General features: G+C 36.1%; 1 protein-coding gene across 1 annotated transcript in view; it reads left to right on the top strand.

The window, feature by feature from the left end:
* The window catches only part of B3GLCT (beta 3-glucosyltransferase), a 125560-nt gene that overhangs the window by 10149 nt on the left and 87425 nt on the right, over positions 1-27986 (top strand). Inside the window, exons 2-3 of the mRNA XM_044668277.1 lie at positions 16400-16449; positions 25182-25221. Of these exons, the coding sequence (XP_044524212.1) occupies positions 16400-16449; positions 25182-25221 (90 nt within the window). The remainder of the gene's footprint in view (positions 1-16399; positions 16450-25181; positions 25222-27986) is intronic.

Here is a 27986-nt window from a genome sequence, read left to right as displayed (position 1 = left end):
CCCAAAATAAAACCATAAATACACTGATGTGAAAGATGACTCCAACAGTTCTTTCTCTGGAGGTGTATAGCTTTCCTGTCATAAAGTCTTTCAGGATTGTCCCAAATCTTTGCATTGCTGAGAATAACCAAGTTTTCACAGATAATCATCATCCAATATTGCTGCTATTATGTACAATATTCTCCCAATTCTGTTTATTTCACTCTACATCAGTTCCTGCAGATCTTTCCAGCATTTTCTGAAATCAACTTGCTTATCATTTCTTATAGCACAATAGTATTTCATCACCAAAATGTACCATAATTAGTTCAGCCATTCCCCAATTGATGGACATCCTCTCGATTTCCAATTCTTTGCCAGTATAAAAAGAGCTGCTATAAATATTTTTGTACAAGTAGGTACTTTCTCCTTTTTTTTTTATTAACTCTTTGGAGTACAGACTGTAGGTAGAAATTTCAAAGAAGAAGTTTTCATCTTGGTCATAAGGAAACTTCTGACAATCAGAGTAATTTCCAAATTGCCTTGGGAGACTGGGAGATGGTTTTTAAGGATATCATTCAGATCATTTGCAGAGGGCTAGGTGCCCATTAGTTGGGCATCTTTTTGGAGGTGATTATTTTTAATCTATCGATGGCTTGGGCTATAGGATCTCAGAGATTCTTTATAACTTATCCTTAGTTCTATGATTCTGAAGGAAAGCTCAATAGGAGTCTAGCCCACAAATACTTAACAATGGGTGCTGATTGCATGTAATCTATTTCTTTTCCTTTGAAGTAATTTTGTAAAAGGGAAAAGCACAATGCCCTAATCTCATGTTTATTTCTCTAATGGTCATTGAAAATAAGAAATCTTGTTTCAGTGGCTTTTGCTCTTGAGAGTAGAATAATCAACCCTGTAAGAGGGACCCTGTTCCCGAAGTGCTGTCCTTTTTTTAAAATTTTTTTTTTTTATTTAAACTCTCTTAGAATCACTACTAAGTATCAATTCCAAACAATTGGGGTTAAGTATCTTTCCCAAGTCACACAGCTAGGAAATATCTGAGGTCACATTTGAACCGAGGACCTCCTATCTTTAGTTCTGGCTCTCTATCCATTGAACCACCCAGCTCCCCTGAAGTGCTGTCTTTTTAAAGTGAGGACAATGGATTGAATGTTTAGAGTTTTTTTGTTTGTTTGTTTTTTAATTTTTAACCCTTAACTTCTGTGTATTGGCTCCTAGGTGAAAGAGTGGTAAGGGTGGGCAATGGGGGTCAAGTGACTTGCCCAGGGTCACACAGCTGGGAAGTGTCTGAACCTAGTACCTCCTGTCTCTAGGTTTGGCTCTCAATCCACTGAGCTACCAGCTGCCCCTAATGTTTAGAGTTTTGATTCTGTTTTCTAGTTTCTCTGTTGATTCATTATCATGCTAGAGAAATAAGATTTTATAGTCATTAAGTCCAGTTTCTTGGTCAATTGGATAAATCTCATTTTTTGTTGGACCCTTTTAATGCCTAGCACAATGTCTTTGCCACACAGTATGGACTTAACAAATGTTTGTTAGTTGACTGACTGATCTACAGTATTCTTGTTTGCATTTATCCAGCCTTGAACATCAGTGATGACAGGGAGATATCTCATGAGTTGTTCAATAGCTATTGCTATTAAATAATTATATAATACTTCAAGGTTTTCAAAGTGCTTCCTATGAATTATATCATTTGATCGTCACACAAAATCAGGATATAGATGTTATATTTATTTTACAAGTGGGGAAATTGAGACAGGCTAATTAAAGAACTTGCCCAGGGTCACACAAGTAGTTTCTCAAGTGGGATTTAAATTTAGGTCTTCCTGGACTTATGAGAAAAAACACTACCCACATCCAGAGAAAGAACTGGGAGTAGAAACACAGAAGAAAAACATTTCCTTAATCACATGGTTTGATGGGGATATGTTTGGGACTGTAGACTCTAAATAATCACTCAAATGCAAATATTAATAATATGGAAATAGGTCTTGATCAATGCTACATGTAAAACTCAGTTAAATTGCTAGTTGGCTACAGGAGGGGGGAGGGAGGAGGGGAGGGAAAGAATATGAATCATGGAATCATGGAAAACTATTCTTAATTAATTAGTTAATTAATTAATTAAGGAAATTTAGGTCTTACTGAGTCCAAATCCATCACACTGTTCACTTTGTCAACTAACTACCTGACCACATTTTTAAACATTTTAAATTATGGTGATGCTTTTCTTCTTCCTTGATCAGATTTTGTGTCCCTTTAACTTCTACTTGTTGGTTCATCCATTAATTTTAGATAGATGGAGCATTTATTAAGCACTTACTATATGCTAAGGACCGTGCTAAGCCCTGATACAAATGCATGAAAACAAGATATTCCCTACTCTCAAGGAACTTACCTCCTAAATGGGAGAAGATAGCCCATAAAGGGCAGTCTGAAAGGTGGGACAGAGTGGGAGAAGGAAAACTACTCGAATGGGGGAAAGATGTTGAGGAGGTAGGACTGTCTAGAAGTAAAGTGAGCTAGAAATAACAAGGCTTCTCAAGAAATGGTGATCTTGGCCAGGAACTTAATAGTTAGGAAAGCAGAGCCCATTTCCCCTTATGGAACTGAAGAGATTAAGTCTTCCCTATAACAGCCTTTTAAGTTTAAGGTCACTCTTTTTGGATAATTAACAAGTCATTTTACTACTTGGGTATTTACTTCTTTGTCATCTTTAAAGTATAATGGCCTATTTGCTCTGCCAAGGAGTTTTCAAATTGACTGAGTCGAAGAGATGAGTCGGACAGCTCAGATTGTATATGTGCTAATAGGACATGATTTAAGAAGAAAAACATCTGGCCTCAGACACTTCCCAGCTGTGTGACCCAGGGCAATTCACTTAACCTTCATTGCCTAACCCTTACCACTCTTCTGCCTTGTTGGAACCAATACGTAGTATTGATTCTAAGATGGAAGGTAAGGGTTTAAAAAAAGAAGAAGAAAGAAAGAAAAACAATAAAAGCTTGTATGATATGTATATTACACTTTTGTGTAATATTCATGTTCTCATAAAGTTATTTATAAGTTTAATTTTTTAATTTAATTTAATAATGATTTAATTTTGTAAGTTTAATTTTTTTGTTTTGTAAATTGAATCTAATTGTAACTGATCTAGGAGTACTCTCAGTTTGCAAGTGATGTGTAAGTAGAAAATTATTTTAAAATGATTTCTTGGTAATGAATACACTTCAGTAAAGATCTGTGATTTCATGATTATAGGCACTCCCTTCAGTGTTTCAGCACCTTTGTAGATAGTTTCATGAATTGTTGGTGTTAAAAAACAAAAACAAACAACCTCTCACCTGGGTGGCCGACTATCTTATCCTTGCAAACTTAGCTGGGTAGATTATTGGGAATGTCATTCTGTTCCTGTTTGTACCCTGAGTCTGCCCAGCATCATAGAACCTGCTAGCAAGCTCTGCTGGCATAGACTTTGAGAACCCAGGATCACCTTCATACCATACCAAATACCTAGGCAGCATTATGATGTGATGGATAGAATATTGAACCTGGAGTCAAGATGACCTGAGTTCAAATTCAGCTTCAAGTGCATGAACCTGGGCAAGTCACTCAACCTCTGTCTACTTCAATTTCTTCCTAGAGTTGTAAGGATGAAATGAAATGATATTTGTAAAGCACTTTTATAGAGGACCAGCTCTATATCGGCAAGGATTTGAATGGCCTGAAGTGGCATTGGAAAATAAGGACGAAGCAGAAAATTGAGACCAGTTGGCCAGTGTAGCTCATGGCTGCTCAATCAGACAATGAGCTTGAGATTTATTTTATACAGTATTCAAAAACCCATTTCATACAAAACACAAAGGAATTTTCAGCTGAGCAGTAGATCAAGGATACAGAATTACCTCACAGGCAAGTTTTTTCATACATAGATTAGGCCAGGATGAGACAAGGGTCCAAGGTTAAAATTTGAGACTTATTTTATCTAACATTATATTTTAATAAAAGTTTCCATACTTCGAAAGATACATTAAAGAATGAGCCTTTAAGACTGTGTGGGTGTGGGGTGGAAAGTACCTAACTGAATATGAAGGGTGTCTGACTCTGCCTGCTTTGACCTTGGGCTGTCTGGAAATAGATACAGGGCCAGGGCAGCTTCTGCTAATTTCTGCATTTTTCTCGGCTTAGGGAAAATTGTTAACTCTTTAACTGCTGGTTTACTAAAAACTTAAAGCTATCCTAGAAAATTGAATTATAATGCTTTTCAATAAGAAAAGGTGCTACTCATAAAAGGAGTCATAAAGAGGAGTCCAGATTTTTATCTTAGATAAAACCATCCTGTCTGTATCCTGACTTGTAGGGCAGAAAAATCAAACTAGGGCTTTGCCAGGCTATGTTGATCTTGATGGGGTTCAGATAAAAGCTCTATCAAAGGACTCTATTTCTCTGAATGGCTCCCAACACACTTTTAAAACTATGATGACCTATATAAATATTAGCTGTTATTATTATACCATGATGAAGCACTGGAGTAGGATTTTAGTGGAAGTGTATTATAAATAATTACCTTCTAATTTATCAGTTTTGTAATTTGAATTTTTGCATATTGAGTAATTTGAAAGTGAGAGCACTTCTGTAAGTTTATATTGAGTTAACATGAGTTGTACAAGTCAGATTCTGAAATGACAATTGACTATGGAAAAATTTGAAATATAGGGCCTCTTTTAAAAAAATATACTTGTCTGTTGATTCATTTTTTATTATTTTGCACATAGTGTTTTAAAGTTTCTAACACAGTATGAGTTGAAGATTTTCCTTGTTTTCTAATGCTGGTCTTTTCCAAATTGATAGTGATTGACTTAAACATGATCCAAATTAGAGGAGCAAAGTACATATTGTAATGTAATCATTTTCTCATCTTTATACACAGATATTTCTTTTTTGTCTTCGAATCTCATTACTCCTTGATGTATCGGGTAGTAGATGCCTTTCTAAAGAATTAATTGTAAAATGAAATTTTGCAGAAATTCATTTTCTTGCTGACTCCCATTGTATAAGGGGCAGTGAGTTTCAGATGGAAGGAGGTCAAAGATGGGCCAGGAATAAGTTCAAAGGGAGAAGCAATTTTATTATTATCTCTCTCCCAGTTCTGCCTCCTGTCTCCCTTCCCCTCCCCACTTTTGACCTGTTCTCCCATCCTTTTAGGTTGCCCTTCTCATCAATACTGCTGCCTGGCTAAGTCACCAGGTATGAAGCTCTTTTGGAGCTGGGAAAAAGAGTTTTCTGACTCCAGCCTATTGCTTCATTCTGTTACTGCCTTCCTGGAGTAGCCTTTAGAAATGTGAGTTCTTGGTAGTATGTTGGCCATAGAGGGCATCATATTTTTTAGTTAGAACAGAAACCTGTCATTTTACAGATGAGGAAGCATAAGCAGACAGAGGCTTTGTGACTTGGTGAAAGTAATAAAGCTAATAAATGTCTTAGGTAGTCTTCCTGACTTCAGGTCCAGGATTCTCTCCATTGTACTACTTGTCTTAATACCAGAAGAGTTTTATTTTTCTAGTTTTCATTATCTTATGACCTCTCTGCTGAGTTTAACACTAAAAAAAAAAAAAAAAAAAAAGATACCCACCTCATTGATATTCTTTTCCCCTTTGACTTCCTAGTACTATTCTTACAGTTTCCTTATAATTCTGATAATTTCTATAGCCTTCTTTCTTTCCCTACTGAATCACTCATTCTTTATTGTTCTTTGCCTTGAGTTTTAGGACCACTCACAAGATTTCTTGCTGCCCCCAATGCCTACCATAGCAAGATTAGTAATTCTAATGTGTTCTTTACTAGTGTGTAGCCCCCTATGCCAATATTGTCAATTGGAGGATTAGGCCTAGGTCTTTCTGACTCCAGGCCCAGTGCTCTGTCCATCACATTCATTATTTTGCCTCCTTCCCCAGCATGTAGACTTTAGTATTAGGAGAGATGTTGCAGTACTTTGCTACTGAGGCAGGTAAGCAAATTTTGTTGTTATATAGAAACATTTGTTAGAAAATAAATAGAATATTGGCTTATCAATAATACTTTATACTTGTGCGGAATTTTATTGTTTTTCTAAATGCTTCACATATATTTTCTTATTGCTTTGCACAATAGCCCTTTGACATAGGGCTGATGGTTATCATCCCCATTTTATAAATAGATATATTGAGTCAGAGAGTGTAAGTGATGGTTCAGGTCACACAGAACGTTAGTGATAGAATCAATTTTGGAACTCAGATCTGATGATGTTTGGTTTTGTGTTTTTTTCTTTTGCTGTATGAGGATAGGGATAGACTATAGATCTATAATTTCTTTGTTGTAGGGAGCTCCCAGGTGAAGAAATTCCATCTATCAGTGCAAGTTGACACTTTCTCTGCTATTGATAATCTTAGAGAGTTGGCTAGCAAACTAAGCAGTTAAGTGACTTTTGGAAGGTTACATAACTGGCATGTGTCAGAGGTGGAACTTGAACCCAGATTTTCCTGGTTCCAAAGCTAGCTCTTTACCCACTAAATTCTGATCCCTCAGGACTATACAAAAAGCTTAAATTATGGATTATTCAATATTAATGCTAGTTATTCTTTTCTCTTATTTTAAGAAATTAAATCCATTAACACATTCCAGTAGAATTCAAAGGGATTATTTTTGAGTGGGTGGAGGAGAATCAGAGGTGTTAGAAAAGTAGGAGAGAACTCATGCTTTAGGGTGTTTTTTTTCTCGTTCTCTGTGTTGCAATTTAACATGCTGACCCTCTGTCTCATACTTGAATTACAGCCTTCTGGTTAGGATCTCTGATTCAAATCTCTCCTTACTCTAGTCCATTCTCCACTCACTGGTCAAACTGATCATCTTAAAGTTCAGGGCTAATCATGTCAACCCCCTTTCCTACCATTCAATAAACTTCAGTGATTATCTATAACCTCCATCATCAAAATATAAAATCATCTGTCTAGTGTTCAAAGTCTTACATAACCTAGGCCCTTTCTACCTTTCCAGTTTTCTTATACCTCACTCCCACATAATCTGTGATCCAGTGACACCGATTTCCTTCCTGTTCCTGCAACAAGACATTCTTTCTCTCCTTTGTAAATTTTCAGAGGCTGGCCCCCATTCTTTTATTTTATTTTATTTTATTTTAAACCCTTGTACTTTGGTGTCTTGTCTCATAGGTGGAAGAGTGGTAAGGGTGGGCAATGGGGGTCAAGTGACTTGCCCAGGGTCACACAGCTGGGAAGTGGCTGAGGCTGGGTTTTGAACCTAGGACCTCCTGTCTCTAGGCCTGACTCTCACTCCACTGAGCTACTCAGCTGCCCCTGTCCCCCATTCTTAGACCTCTTTCCCTCTTAGCATTTCCTTCTGGCTTCCTTCAAGGCCCAGATAAAATCCTATCCTCCTCAGGGAGCATTTTTTTTTATCCCTCTTAATGCTAGTTCTTTTCCTCTGTTGATTATCTCCAGTTTATAGATCTTGTTTGTGCATAGTTGTATACCCATGGTTTTCCTCCATTAGACTCCTTGAAAACAGGGAATTTTTTTGGTCTTTTTTTGTATCCCCAGCACTTAACTCAATTCCTGGCATAGGACAGGTGCTTAACACATGCTGTTCCACTGACTGATTGACTTTTGGTTGCTAGAAGCCAAGGAAATTTTCTGACTCCTAGGTGTATAGGAAGATATAGAATTAAACTGAATCTTGGCTTCTTCTGCCTTGGCCTTATCCTTTCTATTTGTTGACCTTCTTGGCCAGGAAGCCATTGACTGAGAGAGAGAGAGAGAGAGAGAGAGAGAGAGTCAGTCTGGTGTAGGAGGATGGGGATGAGGAGAGAGAATAGACAGATTACAGATTAGTGTTGTCTGGCCACCATTTTACTTGCTTTTTAATCCCTCTGATGCCCTAGTTTATCTTCAAAGCATATAACTGTTTTCCAGAAAACAAGATATGGAGGTTGTATCCTGGAGTTTAAGGTATTCTTCAGAACACATCAAATTAAAATTAGAAAGCTCTAGAGAGAGAAACTAGCAGACATGTGAGGCTCTCTGATGCTTTTTGACATAGCATTGAGTAATATATTTTCTAAGTAGGTCACAAGAAATAAAGTAATGCCCAATTCAACCCTCTCTTTTCAGCAATTTTTAAAAAAGTAATCTTTGACACTAAATGTCACTGAAATAAGTGCCCATAACATTGACAGCAGCATGGAACTTGTCTACTTGCTCAGAGTGTACTCATCATTTTTAGGGCCACCTTTGATCCCAAAGCTTTAGGATAGTCAGTTTATTTTTGCTTCTCTGAGTGAGCAGCTAATCACCAAGGCCTCCCTTTGGCAAGGAGAAAGGTGAGGTGCTAATTAACATAACTGAGCACTTCTTTGAATTTAATTTGATTTATAAAATGAAGTATTATCAGGATAACTTGAGAAGATAAATCAAGAAAACAGCAGAAAAATAGGAGAAAAAAAATCCCACTTTCCACATGGTAGAGTTGAATACACAATGGAACAAAAAAGATGACTTAAGAAGGCTAAATGATAATAGAAATAACTGGCAGTTATATAATGCCTTAGGGTTTACAAAAGAGAGAGGGGAAGGCTGGGAAGTCCCCTGCTCCTGTTCTCCCAGGTCTTGCTACCGTTTGCCTCTCCCAGAGGAGTTTTTAAACTCTAGGATAAAAGACTGGTCTCAGTTTCATCATGAAAATGTGATTAATTTTAAAGGTTAGGTGTATTAGTATTTTAGGGTGACCTTAGTTAAAATTATAAGGAGAAACCCATATTTTGAATGTCTGTCCTCACTCGCATGTTAAGCACAGTTCCCCAGCTTACTAGTTATCCAGATTGGTTAATTTACCAGAATTCAAAGTGAATATAAAGGAAAATGAAATTTATTTTTAAATAAGTTGTAGTTTGATACATTTCGGTAAACTTCCTTAGTCAATGCTTAGCATAGTTCCTGTTATTTTTCTTTCATTTTTTAAGAGAGAAAGAGTTGACTTTTGAGTGAATTGGATTTAAGTGAGGTAGTTATGTAAAGTTGTCAGCTTCAGTTCTTCCTGAGTCATTAAAGTCCAAGGGCAAGACAAAAATTAGGATGACTGGTAATGGCCTGATATAGGAGATGTCCTTGACATCTTTGATGTCTAAAAGAGTTCTAAGTACTCTACAATGCCTGCTTCAACTGCCTTCATGACTATTGGAACAAATTGTTCTCATCTACTCATTCCACCCAGAGAAATCTTTACATCTCTCTAACTCACCTACTGATTTATGGCCATTGACTATTCTCAACCTAGTTTAGTTTGCGTAGATGATGTACTAGGGTGTAGCCACTATGCATGCTACAGCTTCTTGGAGCCACAGGTGAGAGATTAATGTTGCTGAATGCTGGAAGAGAAGCCCTGAAAAGGGCTCAGCAAGCCCAGAGGTGCTAGTCCTCCTTGAACATCCATACTAATATAGTAGGAGCTTTGTGGAATGTAATTGAATCATGTTTTTGTATTTCAACATATGTCCAAAGGAATCCTGAAAAAAAAAGTGTTATAGCAAAATATACTTTATTGTAACTGTTGAATATTATAAATAATCTATTAAATGATTCATTTGTTTCCCCTAATATCTATGCTTCCACTATTTGCAACAGAGTTGCCTACCCAAGAACCTTAGTAGAGATTTTACTCTAGTTAATACTAACCGGGATTTGTGGTCAATTGTATTCTCTACTCTTAAAATACACTATACCCTCTGAGTATTTTAAAATTTTATTTAGATTAAAAAGAGAGTATACCAGTAGACAGAGCTCATTAAATCATTGTGTTGGCATGGCAACATTAATCCTTTGCAGTCATTTGTCCTCACAGGACCAAAAGTTTTCTCTTTTTGCCTTTTCTAGCCAGGAGAAAAATACCTTATGTTTAGTTTTTATGAAAGGCATTAGAGAGATGACATTAGAGAATGCATCTTTATAAAGATTAGAGAGTACTATGTGACTTTGATATGTCTTTAATATCACTATTTTAGATTTTAGACAATTTATAAATTTAATGAATGGTTCCAGAAAAAAAGGACAAAGGAAAGGACAATTTTGTTTAATTCCTTTTCTAAATTTTAATTCATATTGATGTTAATCTCTAATAAGTAAAAGTCATTTTTGGAAGGATATTTCAGTTAGAGGCATGTATATTTTAGGTAAAAACAATTTTACTTCACTAAATTAAGCCTTTTTTAAATTAGAGGTTGTTTCTGTATTATTTCATCAAGAAGGTGAATAGTTGAGAAATTCATTTTATTGTCAGCAAGTTTTCTGTTCTTTATAACTCACTATAAAAGAGTTGTATCATTAAACAAAAGTATAACAGAATGAGCTATGTACTTGTATGATGTTTTACCAAGTGATTTCTAGAAGCCCACTTAGAGAAAGGTTATGATCTCCTGTCCCCTTTGAGTACACACTCTCTCCATATACCTCTACTTATATATTTGTGTTGGGACTTTTTTCTTTTATGGGTAACTTGACCTGCCAGAGAGTGAATGTGGGGTGAATGCTGATTATAAGATGATGAATCACTGTAGATGTTAAATTAAGAAAATAATATTTCCCTATTAAGGATGAAAATTTAATACTGAGAACCTGGAGTATCTTATTTACAAAGCTAGCCCTTTACAAGAAAAATCTTGTCAAGAAGCAATGAGAAACAAATATTTGATTAACCACAGTCTTTAGATGCTTCAAATTGGCAGAACATCCCAATATCTGAAAAGCTGACTTTAAGTAATTTATGGTGCTGAAGAAAGTTGTTTACTTTGCAATACATTTTTCTATATAACATGTATGCTTATTAACTATATTCGTGACATCTTTTTGAGGATAGTCTGAGTACCTAAAATATGGCTAATAAATAGACATGAGTAAACATCCTCTAAGAGGTAGCTATGTGAGGATAGGGTCTGGAGTCAGAAAGACCTGAATTCAAATATGGCTGCAGATATTTACCAGTTATGTGACCCTGAGCATGGCACTTAACTCTTTGTTTACTTAATCTTTTGGAAAAGGAAATGGCAAACTACTCTAGTATCTTTGCCAAGAAAATCTCAGGGATAGAATTGGCTGATAAGAGTCACACAACTAAACAATAAAAAATATCTCATATCAGATACTGATACCAAAGTGGAAGTTATCAGAGGAAGGATTTTAATAAAAAATCCAATATTAGGTTGGCAGGCAGCCCTTTCTTCTGAATAGTTAAGTTCTAAGTTTAGATCTTGCTGCTGCCTTCTTCTTACTTAGGGTTAGTTTGCCACCTTTTTTTTTTCTTTTTGAAAAATGTGGCAGTTACTTCTGCCTCAATTTGGTGAGCAAAATAACAGTCTAGATCAAGCTGAGAGAAATTTAGAGCCTAGTGGTAATAATGAGAAGCAGCATGGAATAGTTGGTAGAAGACCTACCTTGAAGTTAAAAAGACTTGTTAAATTCCATTTCTTATACATCCTGGCTGTGTGATTCTGGGTAAATTACAAAGCTTCTCAGTGCTTTAGGCAATTCTATTAAAACTTTTATTTGCAGAGAAGGTGCCAGCCTGCATCAGGAGAGGGAATTTTCTCACTTGAGAGTTCTCTATATTAATGAAGTCCATTATAAGTCTAGTTCCTATCTCCCAAATGACACAAGAATAACAGATATTTATATGACATTTTCTAATTTGAGAAATTTTTTGATATTACTTGATCTCCTATGATAACTTTTAGCAAAATGTAGTTTCCCCAATTATAATAAATATGCTAATCCAAGAGAAACAAATTCTCACCTTAATTATGTTGAGATATCTATGTCTTTCCTCTTTTATCCCCTCCCTCCCCAAGAAGGCAGGTAATATAATATAGGCTGTACATATATTATCATATAATATATATTTCTCTGTTAAAAATGTTGTGGAACATTTGTATTTATCAAGCGAGTGTGCGCGCACACATAAACACACACACACACACACAATGTTGTTTGAGACTTATGACAGTCTTGTCATGAAGTGTTATAATGTTCCAAGTCTTTTGGAACATTGTATTATCTCCATTTTATAGATGAAGAAACTAAGGCTGAAAAAGTTATGTAACTTCTCTAGGGTTACAGAGTGGTGGCATACAGCCCAGGACTTCCTAAGCCCAGTGATCTTCAGAATGGAAGGGGAGTCCTAGAATAACCCCAGGTTTTGAGTGCCTTTGCCACCAAGGGAAGGATGGGAATAGCTCGAATCTCCCTCTCCCTTCCTCCCATCTCTTCTCTTCTTCCCCAAAGCCAGTGATGAGCTTGTGACCAACACAACTTTATGACCCCTTAAATACTCCTTTTCTCTTCCCGTTCCTGTAGCCTACTGGGAGGACATGTTGGGCTTGGGCTCCTCAGTATGCAAAATTTCCCATGATAGTGAATCAAGCAGTCTTACAATTGTATAAGAAAAGGTGCTTCTGGGTTCCCAAGAACAAAACAAATGAACAAAAACAAAGCAAAACCAAAAAAACCTCCAATATAATATAGTGAACAGAACATTGCATCTGGTGTTAGGGGACCTGATTTAAATCTTCCTCTCATTTACTGCCTTTGTGACTCTGGGGAAGTCACAAATTCTCCCACACCTCAGTTTATTCTTCTCTAAAAGGAGAGAATTGAATTAGATAGCTTCTGATGTTCCTTCTATATGTTAGGCAAATCATAAAACCTTTCTCTACCTTAGTTTCCTTATCCATGAAATAAGGATAATAATGTCTATATTATTGAGGCCTGGAATTCTACAGATAAGGACTATTTTTGGCTAACAGCTTCCTATCTGTTAAAATGCAAATTGACTTGACAGTGATAACCACTTAGTATATATAGTATATCATAGTCTTGGACTGTGGTGGTGAACCTATGGCACATGTGCCAAAGAGGGCACAAACGCCATCACCCACCAGAATTAGTTACTAGAAAGGGCAAAGCTGTTTCCCTCTCCCTCTCCATGCACCTTTGAACATTTTTTTCACTTCACTCACCCCTCTGCCCAGTAGCCCAATGGGAAAGCTTTCTCCTTCCCCTGTCTGGGACAAGAAGGGGGGGTGGCATTCGGTTTTAGGGGTGGTAGGGTATGCCATGTGGTCTCTAAAAGGTTCATCATCACTGGTCTTGGGAAACAGTGGTAAGAAGGAGGAATAAAATAAAAATTTATATAGCATATGATTTGTGCTAGGCACTGTGCCAAGTGCTTTACAAATATTATCTCATTTGATTCTCACAATAACTCTAAGAGGCAAATGCTATTATCCCCGTTTTACAGTTGAGGAAATGAGGCAAACAGAGATTAGACTTACCCAGAATCACACAGCTAGTATGCATCTGAGATCAGATTTGAATTCAGATTTTCCTGACTGTAGGCCTTGAATTCTATACATTGTGATACCTACTTGCCTCAAGTCCTGGTTGTCCTACCTCTCTGACTTTCTTTTCTTTCTTTTTTGCTGACTTATCATACTCTTTTGTGTGGCTGTACTCCAAAGATCTGTCCTGAGCCCTGTTTCTTTCTTTGCACTCTCATTTGATGATCTCATTATCTCCTAAATACATAAATCTGAGCATCATCATCAGCGAGTTTTTTTTAATATATTTAACCTTAGTTTCTCTCTGATTTCCAGTCCCATATCACTCAACAACATTTCTAATGGAATCGCCATAATTTGTCTAAAACTGACCTCTTTCCCTCTAAACCTAAACCTCTTTTGAATTTAAAACATCTTTTCAGTCTCCCAAATCCCCTACATTCTCTTTCTTGCCTTTCTTTATCCTCAATGTCTCACTATCTCCTCTCATATATAAATGAATGTCTTCACATTATTTTCTAGCATATATTCCCTTCTCACTACTCACACAAATACACAACCACCATTTTAGTTCAGGCATTCATTGCCTCTTGCTTGGATTATTGCAATAACTTTCTAATTTATTGGTCCCTTTGCCTCTAGCCTGTCCCCACTCCGGTTCATCTACCACACAACTGTCAAAATAATTCTTCCTAAGAGCAGGTCCGACTTACTCAATAATACCAGTGGCTTCCTATTGCCTAGAAGATAAAGTAGAAATTTCTTTTCTTTGCTTCTCATTTTTATTCTGTGTATGTCTTTTTTTTTTTTTTTTTAATATTTCTTGTAAGCAACAGATCCTGGGGCTTTTCTTATTCAATCTGTCACTTTAAAAAATTTTTAATGGATTCCTTAATCTATTTAAATAAAAAGCTATAAGGAATTTATGTTTTCTTCCATTTGTCTCTAAGATTATCTTCAGTCTTCAAATTAAGATCTCCTCCCCTTTCTTCTTTAAACACAATGCTATACTTCCTTAGTTATTTTAGCTTAATCTATTTTAAAGCAATTTCTTTTCTACCAGCACTTTTCTCTTCACCTTCAAGCCACTCCTCTTCCTGTTTGTTATGACTCCTTTCCCTAATTTTGGAGTTTTGTTATTAGTTTTTTTTTCTTTCTCTTTCTTTCAAAAAGCCCTTCAGAACCCACCCTCAGTCTACCTCTCCAGGCTCATTACTGTATATAGTACTCTTCTTCCAAACCTTGATGATCTAGTTTTTCTGTATTCTTTCCTCAACAACCCCTACCAATCGTTAGTGCCCTCCCTTACAAAATTAATTTGTATTTTTATTTCATATATACTTATATGTTTTTTTTTCATATATACTTTTTCATATATACTTATATATCTTTCCCAATGGGATCTAAGCTCCTTAAAGGCAGGAATTCATTTTTGTCTTTGTATCCCAAGACCCTGTGGCAGCTAGGTGGCATAGTGGATAAAGTTCTGGGCCTAGAGTCAGAAAGACTCATCCTGAATTCAAATGTGGCCTCAGACACTTACTAGTTGTGTCATCCTGAGCAAGCCACTTAACCTTGTCTGCCTCAGTTTCCTCATCTGTGAAATGGGCAGGAGAAGGAAATGGCAAACCACTCCAGTATCTTCACAAAGAAAACCCAGAATGGGGTAAGAGTCAGACATGGATGAAAAAATTGTACTACTAAACCCCAGATACTAGCATAACCCCACACCCAGAGTAAGTGCTTAATAAGTTCCTGTCACTTGCTTAGCAATTTATTTCACCTTAGTATGAGTCTTTCTGATTATTCCTTTAAATCAGGATGCAATGCAGGAAATATCCAAAGAGACATAAATTGACTAGAGCACGTCTGAGTGTAGTGCAGAGGTGTGGCTGGGAGGGGAGTTGGGAACCAGGAAGGAAAAAGGAGAAGAAAGGACATGAGAGGGACTGAAGAAAAGACTTGCTAAGACTAACCTAGTCTCTGAGTTATGCTCGATTGCTAGTAAACCTAGTCTCTGAAATATCCTCGATTGTTAGTAGAAATGCTTACTTATAAAGCAGATCTTTGCAAATCACCTGCAGTGCTTTTAGGAAAAGACACCATGAAATTCAGGTGTTATTTGTTCCCTTAGCCTGCCTCACTCTTTTTTTGAATCCTCATTTGACTTCCTTTTTTTCCCAAAGCATTTTAAATAAGTTGAATATCTTCATCATGATTCTCTTTAATGTAAAGCCTAGATGTTTCTCTAGGGGCATCTTCATCTATTTATGGGTTCTGATTCAAACTATTTGATCATTCTAAATGGGGAATAATTTTTAATTCACTCCCTTCCTTTAGCCCTGCCATCCCTCTGCTAAGGGCATTCTTAACTATCCTCTCCTTGCCTATTAGCTGTAACTGGAGTGCCCTGCTAACCCCATAGCTCCAGAAGACTGAACGCTTGCTTCAGGCTGAGCACTATTGAATGTTAGGTTCTGGCAGGGTTTGTGAGAGTTTGAATATTATCATTCTGTAGTCTGAAGAATTCATGTTCAACTAAGAAGGCATTGAAATAAAGGTTTCTTACATGGGAGCCTTTTGTGGAAATATTTAAGTGTGGTTGTATATATGTCTCCAAAGTCTTAGTGCAGCTTTAAGCTTTAACATTTTAAGAATGTTTAGGTTATATTATATGATACATTTAGTAGTGTTCTGGTTTTGTGGTGTGTGTGTGTGTATACGTAGAGTATTATTATTACTATTTTTGCTTGGGATCCAAGGCACATTGGCTTTATATCAATGAATAATTTTAGGGTCAGAGATAAAGGAAAACAGAAGTTCCCATCTGCAGCAATGCAGTGACTTAAATGCCAAAATGCCCACTGGCTGGGGGGAAAAATACCCCCTTGAAACAGAGAGAACAAGAGTTCCATAATAAATAATACCAGTGCTTCAGTTTTTAAACTTAATTTTGATGAAAGTTAAAATGCCTTTCAATTGCTAATTTCAATAAAGAAATGTGTATTTTTTTTCCTTCAGATTTTGCTGTGGCTGCCAAAGATGTAAAGAAAGATGGCAAGAATTTGCAGGTACTAGTTCTGTTTGTGAAAATATTATTTGATATTCTTTGGAGGACAAAAGATGAGGTTAAAAATAAATAAAAGAATGTTTAGAAAACTTATGGAGTCAGAGAACATTAGGTTTATTAAATTTATTTTTTTAATTAATAGATAATCTTTTATCTCTATAGATTAACTAGCACAGAGCATTTGCCGAATATCTTGTTAGTAAATGTTTGTTGAATTTAAACCCCATGGTAACATTCTCAATATGCTTAGATATATAGGTAGATAGATATAGATATATACTTATATATACTAAGATGTGTGCTTAGATATAGATATATACATATCTAATTATAGATATAGATATACTTCTCTTGCATTTTTCATAATAAAAGAACATCTGCAAGTATGAAATTCATTATAAGGAAAAAATTGATTCCACAAAACCAGGAATTTTATTCTAGCATTGATACCTTCTTTTTTTAAAAAAATCATAAACTTACCCTAATTTCTCATTTAATTTTTTTCAACTTGTAAAATATAGATACTACTACTTCATAGGGACTTTATGTCTTTTTATAAAATAATTTTTTATTATTATGAAAGATATTGGAGTGGTTTGCCATTTCCTTCTACAGCTCATTTTAAAGATGAAGAAACTAAAGCAACTGATAAAATGACTTACCTAGGGTGACCCTGCTAATAAGTGTCTGATACCAGATTTGAACTCGGGAACATGAACCTTCCTGACTTCAGGCCTGGCATTCTATCCCCTACATCACCCAACTGCCATGTAAGTTTTTAGCAGCGGCGATTTTGAAGAGGACAGAATGTGTGATAGTATGTTTCAGGTTGGGAGAGGCTGCTGGCTTCAGAAATCCTCAAAGCTATTATATTAGGACCTATTAGGTTAGAAATAGAACACTTTAGACTATATAGACACATGTTTAAAAACAAAAACCAAGAAGAAATGAGTATATTCTTTTATTGATTAATTTGCATTGATTTTATTGATTTATTTGCCCTCTTGGTCACCATACTTTAAAAATCTCATAGTGCCAAGATTTATGAGTTAGCTATTAATTTTCACATGATGGCATTGTGATATGTCAATTTACTGTCTAAAGGAAAAGAAATGGTGTTTTAAAATATGGTTTGCTTTGTCATTAATTCAAGTACAACTGATTTTATTTTTTGAAACATTCTTATCTCTCCAAGAATGGAAGCACAGTAGCCACCTATCGGCCCAATCTTACTTATCTGCAAGGAAGCTTTAACCATCTCAGTCTTTTCTATTTGGGCTGCCTGCCCTTCCTTAAGCAACCCAGAGACTCTCTGCCCTCTATTTTTTGTTGTTGTTCTATCATATTTGAGTCTTGGTGACCCCATTTGGGTTTTCATAGCAAAGATACTAGTGTCATTTTCCATTTCCTCCTCCAGCTCATTATACAGATGAGGAACTGAGGCAAACAGGGTTAAGAGGCTTGCCTAGGGGGCACAAAGCTAGTGAATGACTGAGGCCATAGTTGAACTCTAGACAATGAATCTTTTTGACTAAAGGTCTGGCACTCTATCCATGATGCCACCTTGTTGCTTTCTAGGGCTTACCATATTGCTGCTGATTTCAGTGCTGGTATCCTTTCAGTATTAACTCTACATAGCTCAGAATTTTCAAAGTCAAACCTCAGCCTTTCCCAGCAGCAGTGATTATAAGGCATACACTACAACACCTGGATGATTCTTGGCCATGTAATAGGATTTTTAATGGAATGTTTCTTAGTAACCCCAGGGTTGTATCCCTTTCAAACTGAAGAGAGTATGAATTTCCTAAGAAATTCTGCACTGCTATAATTAAAAGCAGTCTTCAAATTACTTTAGTAATAATGAGGCTTATTTGTTATGGATTAAAAAATGCTACTTATGTTTCAATATCAGGGAATTAACATTTCCTTTAATGAATTTGGAAATTAGCTCCACATATGTTCACTGATGAGTTTCAGCTGATCTTTAGTATAAAATCAGGACATTATATCTCCTTCCACTTCTAATTTGTAATGTTTTCCTATCTTTTCATAGCATCTTTCAACCATAAAATTTAGTTCATTCTAAAAGGAGTGTTCACTAACAGTGGACCTTTAAGAAGAAGCAGTGGTAATAAAAAAGCTTTTCTTCTTGGTAGAAAAAAGAATGCTGTGTGAAACACTTGCAGTCCATACCACCTTGCTGAGGTGAACTGATGCTCCTATTGCCTCCATGGATTCCCATTCTATTGCTCATATTAACCTTTTAGCACCCACCAAATTCTTCAAACTTTGTGTGACTTCCTAGCCCCCTATTTTTTTCTTCTTGTTTGTGTAAAGATACTTTATTTTACCAGTTATAGGTAATAACAATTTTCCATATAAGTTTTCTGAAGTTATAAGATCCAAATTGTCTCCCTTTTCCCAGAGATGGTAAGCAATTTGATCTGGGTTATACATGGATTATTATGCAAATATGTTTCCACATTGTTCATTGTTTTAAGAAATACTCATATAAAACCAAAACCCCAAAATAAAACATAAATAAATTAATGTAGAAGATAGTATGCTTTGACCCGCATTCCATCTTCAACAGTTCTTTCTCTGGAGTCGATAGCATTTTTTGTCATAAGTCCCTCAGAATTTTCCTGGATCATTGTATTGCTGAGAGTAGCTAAGTCTTTCACAGTTTATTGTCCCTCAGTTTTGCTGTTATTGTGCATAATGTTCTCTGGTTCTGCTTATTCTACTCTGCATCAGTTCATGTAGATATTTCCAATTTTTTGTGAAATCATGCTGTTCATCATTCCTTACAGCACAATAGTATTCCATCACTATTATATACCACAATTTATTCAGCCATTCCCCAATTAATGGGTGTATAGTTAGAAATATCTTGAACCCCTAAAACTACATTACCTAAAATACCTTTCTATATTACCTAGAATGCTTTTCCCTTTGTCCACATTTGTGTGGTCATGTTAGTATAAGTTCTGAGGCTCTGCCTCTCTCTTTCTCTTTTGCTCTTGTGAGCAGGCTGGGTTAGATAGCTGTCTTACTTTAGTTCTTATTAATAAACTTTATAGAATATAATACTTTAGTTACTGTATATTAATTTTAATCTCCACATGGGACATTTCTTCAATTTCCAATTATTTGTCACCACAAAAGGGCTGCTATAAATATTTTTGTACAAGTAGGAACTTTCCCCCTTTTGTTGTTCCTCTTTGGGTTATAGACCTTGTTAGTGGTATTGCTGGATCAAAGGGTATGCAGTTTTATAGCTCTTTGCTGGTCCACTGTATCTAACCATTAGTAATTAAATGAAACTTTACTTTAGGTTAATCACCTGATTCCCGACTCCTAGCTGCCCAAGAGCTGTACTTTTCCTTTACTGTATAATTATGATCTTGCATCACCTCTTCTGATCCCCTAGTTCTTCAACCTGTACCCACAACCCACTGTTGCTCACTTGACATAACAGTGGTAAATGATGATTAGATGTTCTTGTGGTTATAAAGGATGCATACCTGCCAAAACCAAGTTCTTCACCAAAACCAAACAAAGAGGGAATCAAAGAGAAATCAGATCTTATGGGTTCTTTTGTTTTTTGTGGTGGCAAACAAATTGCTCTTTACATGAAGCATTAGATGCCCTCACTCTGCAAAATTCATTTGTTCAATCCCCACTTTTATTCTATTGTTAATGTCCAAGGAGAGGAGTTGGGTTTATATACCTCTCTCCTTAACAAGCATTCAGATAAAATGCTTGATGACTGATAAATAATTGTCTTTTGATGAGTTTCCAAACTAGGTCTTATAGGAAGGCATGTGGTCTTTGATGTGCCAAGTGACTGTATCTATCATCTCTTAACAGAACCCCTCCCATCCCCTATCCCAAAGCCTGTCTAAAGGAGTTATGATTTTTCCATCAGAAGAAAGCATGTGCAATATAGTTACATTATTAATAAATCTTATGTGAAGTTGAACTACAATTGGATGACCTACAAAAGCTGACAGTGCCTACATTTGTGATTGATATCAATAGTCAGAGTAAGAAGCATAACTTGCAGCTGAGATGATAAAATAAGTCATATGTTTCTTCTTAGGAAGAACTAAGCCTTTTCCTTGGTAAGCCACAAACTGAATTTTTAATGTTCTGTCAATTTGTTCATTTAGTCTAATTTTCTCTCTAGGAATGAAAACTACTAGGGTTCCCTTTGATTGTATTTCATTTCATCTAATTCATCCATTCATTGAAATATGGACAGGGAGAGGAGAGGGCCTATAAATTAAGCCTTTATAAATGTTTAGTTCTAGCACTTTAAAAATTAATTTTTTACAAAATTGATTAGTTTTCTTTTGTATTTATTTATATTTGATGCAAAGCCCACTTAACTTTGGATTAAATACTCCTTTTTCCTGATATTTAACAGAATGATCCAGCTATTCAGGCTGGAAACAGTCACAACCATTTCTCTGCTTTATGATAGTGATAAAGCCTTACATTCATATATCACTTGCAATATATTTTAAAAAACCTGTTCCTCACTCCACATACCAGTTGCCTATTCTTGTCATTTCTACCTTCACAATATCTCTCATCTAACTCCTCACTACTTACATCACACAAGCCTAGTTCAGGTCATCATCACTTCTTTCCCTGATCACCACTCCTATCCATCTGTCCCATAGATATTAATATGTGAGAGCTCTGAATTCCAACCATTATGGAAAGCAATTTGGAATTATGCAAACAAGGTGTCATCTCATCGGAGACTAGAGGAAAATGAGGAGAAACTGGAAGCTGCCAAAGGCTTTTGAGATGAAGGGAAAGAGTGAGGTCATTGTCATTGGTGTCAATTTTCTCAGTAAAGAAGAGAGACTGTAGCCAAGAGGGTTGTGGGAAGGTCAGTTGTAGAAAGTTGAGAAAGGACGCTTTGGAGAATCAATTAAGGAATAAAAGAATTGTCTTGTTAAAGTGAGTTACCAGTTAAGATTAGATAACATAAATTACTACTTTAACCCTTTTATTATCTAACTTAATGAGTTCTCTCTTGCCTACAGAAAAATGTCCAAACTCAGTATGGCACCAAAGACCTCCTTTGGTATCACCCTATCTTTGCAGCTCTAATCCGGTTACTTCTCCTATCTGGTGAGAAAATCTTTAAATTGTAAGAGACTAAGAGGTTGGCCAGTCCAACTTATGCCTAAAACACAATTTCTTCTCTGTAATCTCCTGCCTCCATGTTGTAGTCCTACTGTACTAGTGAGCATTCCTCAAATATGTCAGGTGTGATTCAGTGAAATGGACACCACTAATCTAGGATCGGGAGTCCTGGTTCTAGTCTTGGCTCTGCTATAATCTGCCGTGGCCAAGTCACTTGTTCTCTGGGCCACAGTTTCCTCATCTGTAAAATGAAGGAATTGAACTGAATAATCTCTATGGTCTTTTCTCACTCTGTTATTGGATGATTCTGTGTTTCTTAAGCACCTTAACAATTTCCTCATTCATTCTTTGCTCCTTCTCTTTCTTCTGCTTAAAATATTCTTTCTCTGTATCCCCATCTGTCAAAATGCTGCCCATCCTTTCAAGTTCCTACTCAAATGTTTTCTTCTCATAGCTTTCCCTCCAAACAGAGGTGAAGCACCTCAAATGAACCTCCATAGCAGTTATTTTAAAATTTCTCTTGTGGTATCTCTCACAGTAGTCTGATTTTAAAAATAGCTATTTGTACTCCTGTCTCACCCCTTGTATGAAAGGCCAGGCATTATGTTTTTCAGTTTTGTACTAGCCCCAACCTTTAGCACTCACAGAGTGTTTCAGAAAATATTGCTTAATATAGGTGTTCGATTCCTCATTACTAGGTTTTGTTTTTCTTTCCTAAATGATCACTCATTTGTGATAGAAGATAAATTTCTCTGTGGTAGAATTTGCACTTTCCCCCTATTTTATCAGTGAAAATCCAGAAATGTCATCTTGGCAAAGTATGTAAAGAAAATTGAATACAGAAGGGCCCTTAGTGGATTATTTACTAGGGGTCCAGCCATCACATAAGGCTAGAAAAAGTAAAATGGAAGATGGCACGCTAAATAGAACTTGGGACATGGGTAGAGCTTCAGATTTTGAGTTAAGAAAAACTGAGTTTGCATCCTGCCTCAGACGCTTAGCAGCTGAATGATCCTAGGCAAGTCACTTAACATCAGTTTTCTTTCTTTATAATATGTGTATAATCAGAGCACAAGTTGTGAGGAATAGATGAGTCAACATATGTAAAGCATTTTGCATATCTTAAAGTGCTATATAAATATTAACTGTTACTATTATTGTTACCATGATGATGAGGATGAAGACGATGTGGCAAAAGCAAATTAGGAAGAAGGTGCACTGTGTACTGTGTAAAATGCACTGTGTAAAAGCACTGTGTACATAGCTGTCCCAAATAGGTCTGGGTTTAAGTGCTGCTTTTGCTACATACTGGCTGCTACCATGACTTTGAGCAAGTCATTTAACCTCCCAATATCCCAGTGAACTTTCCAAGAATATAAGTTGCAGAGAAAGTGCCAGTTTGCCTTGGTAAAGGGAGTTTTCTCATCGACAATTCCTCATACCATTCAAATCACAAGTCTGGTTGGGGGGAAAAAAAAAGCACAGTGAAATTCTAGTTATTGATCCTTTGTACTTTATTCACAAACAACAACAATATTTGCTTGCATTCATATAAGACCTTAATGCTTTATTTATTTGAACCTCATAACAATTTTGTGAAGTAGGGACATTACCTCCAAATTACCTGTAAGGTAGTATTATTATCCCCATTTTAAAGATGAAAAAACTAAGGCTCAGATGGGTTAAGTGGTTTGTCCAAAGGCATATATATATATAATGCTGCTTCTGAAATATGCCTTTCTTAGCCTGGCATTTGAGGTCTTCTAACTCACTCATGGATCATATTTTACAGCTAAATTAAATATTAGGATTATATAATTTAAGACTTATGGGATGATAAAGATCATATCATTCATCACACCATTTTGCCAATGAGGGAACTGAGATCCAGAGGGCAAGTCATTTTTCAGAATCTAAGTTAGAAGGAACCTCCAAGGTTACCTCTGAACAAGAATGCCTTCTACAAGATCCCTTAATGATTCTTTGTCACTTCCAAAATCAAATATAAAATCCTATGTTTGCTTTTCTGCTTCCTTTCTATAACAGCCCTCTTCTCACCTCTCACTATTCTGCGATCTGGTGATACCAGCCTTCTTGCTGTTCTCTAAACAAGTCGCTTTATCTCTGGACTCCCAAGTTATTTCTACTGCCTGCCTCTCCTGTCTGGAATGCTCTCCCTCCTCATCCCTTCCTCCTGACTTCCCTGGCTTCTTTCAATTCCCCTGTCAAGCCTTTTTTATTCCCTCCTCATGCTTGTCCCTTCCTTCTGTTGATTATCCCTAATTTATCCCATCTATATCTTGCTCATATCTGGTTTGCCGGTTGTCTCCCCAACCATCTGTGAACTCCTTGAGAGCAGGTACTTTTTTTTGGCCTTTCTTTGTATTCTAGTGCTTAGCATAGTAGCTGGTATTCAGAAGTCACTTATTAAGTGCTTATTGAATTACTGTCTCAACTGTCATTCACTTTCTGTTGAAGACCTTCAGCTCTACTTGCTGAGAGAGTCCATTCCATTTTTTTACTGCTCTAATATTCAGAAAACTTTTTCTTATATCAAGGCCAAATCTTCCTCTCTCTGCAACATCTTTATTTCCTGCTTCTGACTCTTCCCAACTTCATTTCGTTTTAAGATTTGAGAAACATGTTATCAATGACATCATCTGGGTTGTAGATAAAGATATTGAGGAGATCAGAGCCAAGAACTCTGGGCTACTGCCCTGCCTTGCAGAACTCTTTCCAAATCACTAGCAACATATTAATGATTGACTTTGAGTCTAGCTTTTCAACTAGTTTCAAGTACACCTGATGCATTTACCATCTAATCCATCTCTTACTCTCTTGCCTAGAAATAAAGAATGTAAAACTTTTTAATATACTTTTTTGATATTCACATAATTATATCTGTCTATTCCTGTCTATCCTTTTATCTACCTATCTATCCATTTATCTATTCTATATCTGTAGTGTACCCCTGATCTACTAGTTTATCTTGCTGAAAAAGAAAATTACATTTATCTGGAATGAGCCATCTCATTGAAGTAGCATTGACCTAAGAGTAAAGTAAACATGGTTGGGACCCCATCGTGATATGGAAGTCTTGGCCACTGAACCACTCATTAGGAGATTGAGGACCCAGGTTGTTTTGTATAGACAGCTCCTGAGGACATAAAGAAGTCCAGAGAATGAGTTGAGCAGGGAGTAAAGGAAGGGAGCTTGGCTGAAACCTCCCCTAAGATTAAAATTTTCATTTTATTTGACAACTGCCTTAATTATGTTGCCCCCCAAAATGATAATATATAACAATTAAAAGAATTCATCTTTATTGAATTCTATCATCTTCCTAAGCTTTTTCTCATGAGACGACCACTTTCCATCTCATTTTTGGGCCTGGCCTTTCCTGTGAGTGAGAAGAGGTAAACAATGCCAACCTCTTCTATTCAACTTTATGAGCAGAATAACTGTATTTGTACCTTTCCAAGCATTGTGATGTTTGATTATACATATTTATTACATATACTACCATGTTTTCATGTTTGATGAGATTTTTTTCTTCCTTTTTTCACACAGAATTTGGGAAAAAGTGAAACATCAAGTAAAAATGACTTAGGTAAGTAAATGGAAAAGTTAATGTTTATGTTTGTGTGCCCAGATATTTTAATCTCATAATTTCTCAGTAAAGTATGAGTTCCCTTTTGATCTTGTTTATGTATAAAGTAAATATCTTTTGATACATTATTATAGGGATAGCTCTCTAGCCTCATTTTTATAAATGGTCAAGGTGAAGATGATGGAGCCACATTGATTTCACAGGCAACTAAAAAGCTAGGAAGGCCATCTGATAGGTTGAGTCACAAAATCAAGTTCAAAAGCCAAAGTGAAATGCCTTCCCTGTTGTTATCACCCAGCTAGACAGTGTTGCACCAGGTTGCAACTCTCATCTCTCCTTATTCCTAGTATAATCGTTTCCAATGAACATATGCCAATGGATAGACCCTTACTTTTCATTAAAGGACTTTATGCCAATTAGGTGGTTTCAAAATCCTTGTTCTATATCAGTTTTTACAACTGAGATGTTGAATGGGTTTTGATCCTTTCCCTCCAGACTCTTTGTCTTTTTCTTCATCTCCTTCTTTTCTCTATTTCCTTTTCTTGCCTGAATATCTTCTTTATTTTAGGCTATAGCTATGTGTTCAGTTCTTTTTACTTGCTTTTCATTTTCTCCTTCCCCTCTCTAGAATGTCATAGCTTTCCTCATCAAAAACTCATTAGAAACAGCATTGGTATTTTCTCCATGAATTTTTCCCTAGAGTAAGCTGTATGTATCTGCTTTTATAACTTATAGAATATGAAAATATGTGTTGTGTGGTAACACATGTCCAACCTATATCATATTACCTGCCTTCATGAGGAGGGGAGAGGGGTGGGAGGGAGAAAGAGAACATGGATCACAATGTTAGAAAATGATTACTAAAAATTGTCTCAACATGTAAAAAAAAAAACATTTGCTGCTTGGCATTCTCTTAGTCTTTCCATTTTCTATCTTTTCCTGTCAAAAAAAACCATGGCAATGTGTTTTAAGTTGTTACAGCTTTTAAAATAAATACAGTGGGGAACAGATGGGTAGATCAGTGGTTCAAGAGCCAGGTCTAGAGATGAGAGGTCCTGGGTCCAAATCTGGCCTCAGATACTTCCTAACTGTGCTGGGCAAGTTACTTAACCCCAATTACCTAGCCTTTACTGCCTTTACATAGTATTGGTTCTAGGGCAGAAAGTTAGGGTTATTAAAACTAAAATAAAATAAATACAATGGAGTAAGTCTAGATAGGCAGCATGATATGATATAAATAACACTAGTCCTGGACTGGGGGAATCTGGGTTCAAATTCTCCCTCTGTGACTTAGGGTAAGTCATTGTATAACCTCTATTACCTCTCTGCTAAGGTCACTTTCAGCTTTAGATCTATAATCCTATGAGTACAGTCAAAATGATGAAATAAATAATAGAATTATTTTATTTAACTCTGTTCCTTGGGCAGCTACTGAGTAGGGACTTAAGTAATTGGAAGATAAATGACTAGTATAAATAATGAGAGCCCTTATTTATGTGAAACCCAAGGGCTGCTATCAGAAGTAATGGGATAAAATTAAGGAATGGTATAGCATCAGAGCCCTTTCCTTCTCCAATAATTATCCAGAAGCAATGATTACTTTTCCTAGAATAGTGTCAAGTCAAAAAAGCATGTATTAAATATTTACTATGTACCCAGCACTGTGCTCAATATTGGGAATACAAATACAAACAGAAAGTCTTTGCCTTCAAGGAGCTTACATTCCTTTAAAAAAAAACATTTAATTTTATTTTTCTCAATTACATGTAAACAAAAATTTGTAACATTTATTTAAAAATTTTTTTGAGTTCCAAATCCCACCCCACTCCCCACCCTGAAGACGAATAGTTTGGCGTAGATTATACCTGTGCAACTAGGTGGGGCAGGGCATAGAGAGCTGGGCCTGGAGTCAGGAAGGCTAGCTTCAGACACCTACTAGCTGTGCGACCCTAGGCAAGTCACTTCACCCTATTTGCCTTAGTTCTTTATTTGTAAAATGATCTGATGAAGGAAATAGCAAACCACTCCCATGTCTGCCAAGAAAACCCTAAATGGGGTCACAATGTGACTGAAATGAACAAACAACAACAATAAATACATGTGCAATTATGCAAAACATTTCTATATTAGCCATGTTGCAAAAGAAAAAGCAGACTAAAAAACCAAAATAAAAAATAAAAATAAAACAAAGTAAAGTAAAAATAAAAAGTTTTTCAATCTGCATTCTGACTTCATCAGTTCTTTCTCTGAAGGTAGTTCATATTTTTGTTATAAGCCCTTTGGAATTATCTCGGATGTTTACATTTCTGAGAATAGCTAAATTAATCACAGTTGATCATCCTACAGTATTGCTGTTACTGTGGATAATATTTTTCTGATTCTGCTGATCTGAGACAAACAGGATGAAGTGACTTGCTCAGGGTCACACAGCGAGTAGGTGGTATTTCTAAGCCTCTGGGGTAAGGGTAGAGAAAGTCTGGCAATCATGAGTGCAACCTGAAGAGGAATTGAGTTTCAATATCTTAATTATTAAACAATCATTCCATGCTAACTTAGTTTTTTTAAGGATAGGGAGACTCAAATGCCCTATAAGCCCTTTTCCATAATGAATTTTACTGGGGCTATAACCACATTCCCTCAAATTGTGTATTAAGATAGTTGCCAAAAATATTTCTGACTTCTCTACAATGTTAAAGTTGCCTTGCCATGTACTTAGAAAGGAAACACAAAATCTTGGGAAAACAGAAAGAGCAGCATTCATAGGG

This window comes from Gracilinanus agilis, chromosome 3, assembly GCF_016433145.1.
Source record: "Gracilinanus agilis isolate LMUSP501 chromosome 3, AgileGrace, whole genome shotgun sequence".
NCBI lineage: Eukaryota > Metazoa > Chordata > Mammalia > Didelphimorphia > Didelphidae > Gracilinanus > Gracilinanus agilis.
Note: the sequence above shows the minus strand (reverse complement) of the source record. Positions and strands in the feature narration are given on the sequence as shown.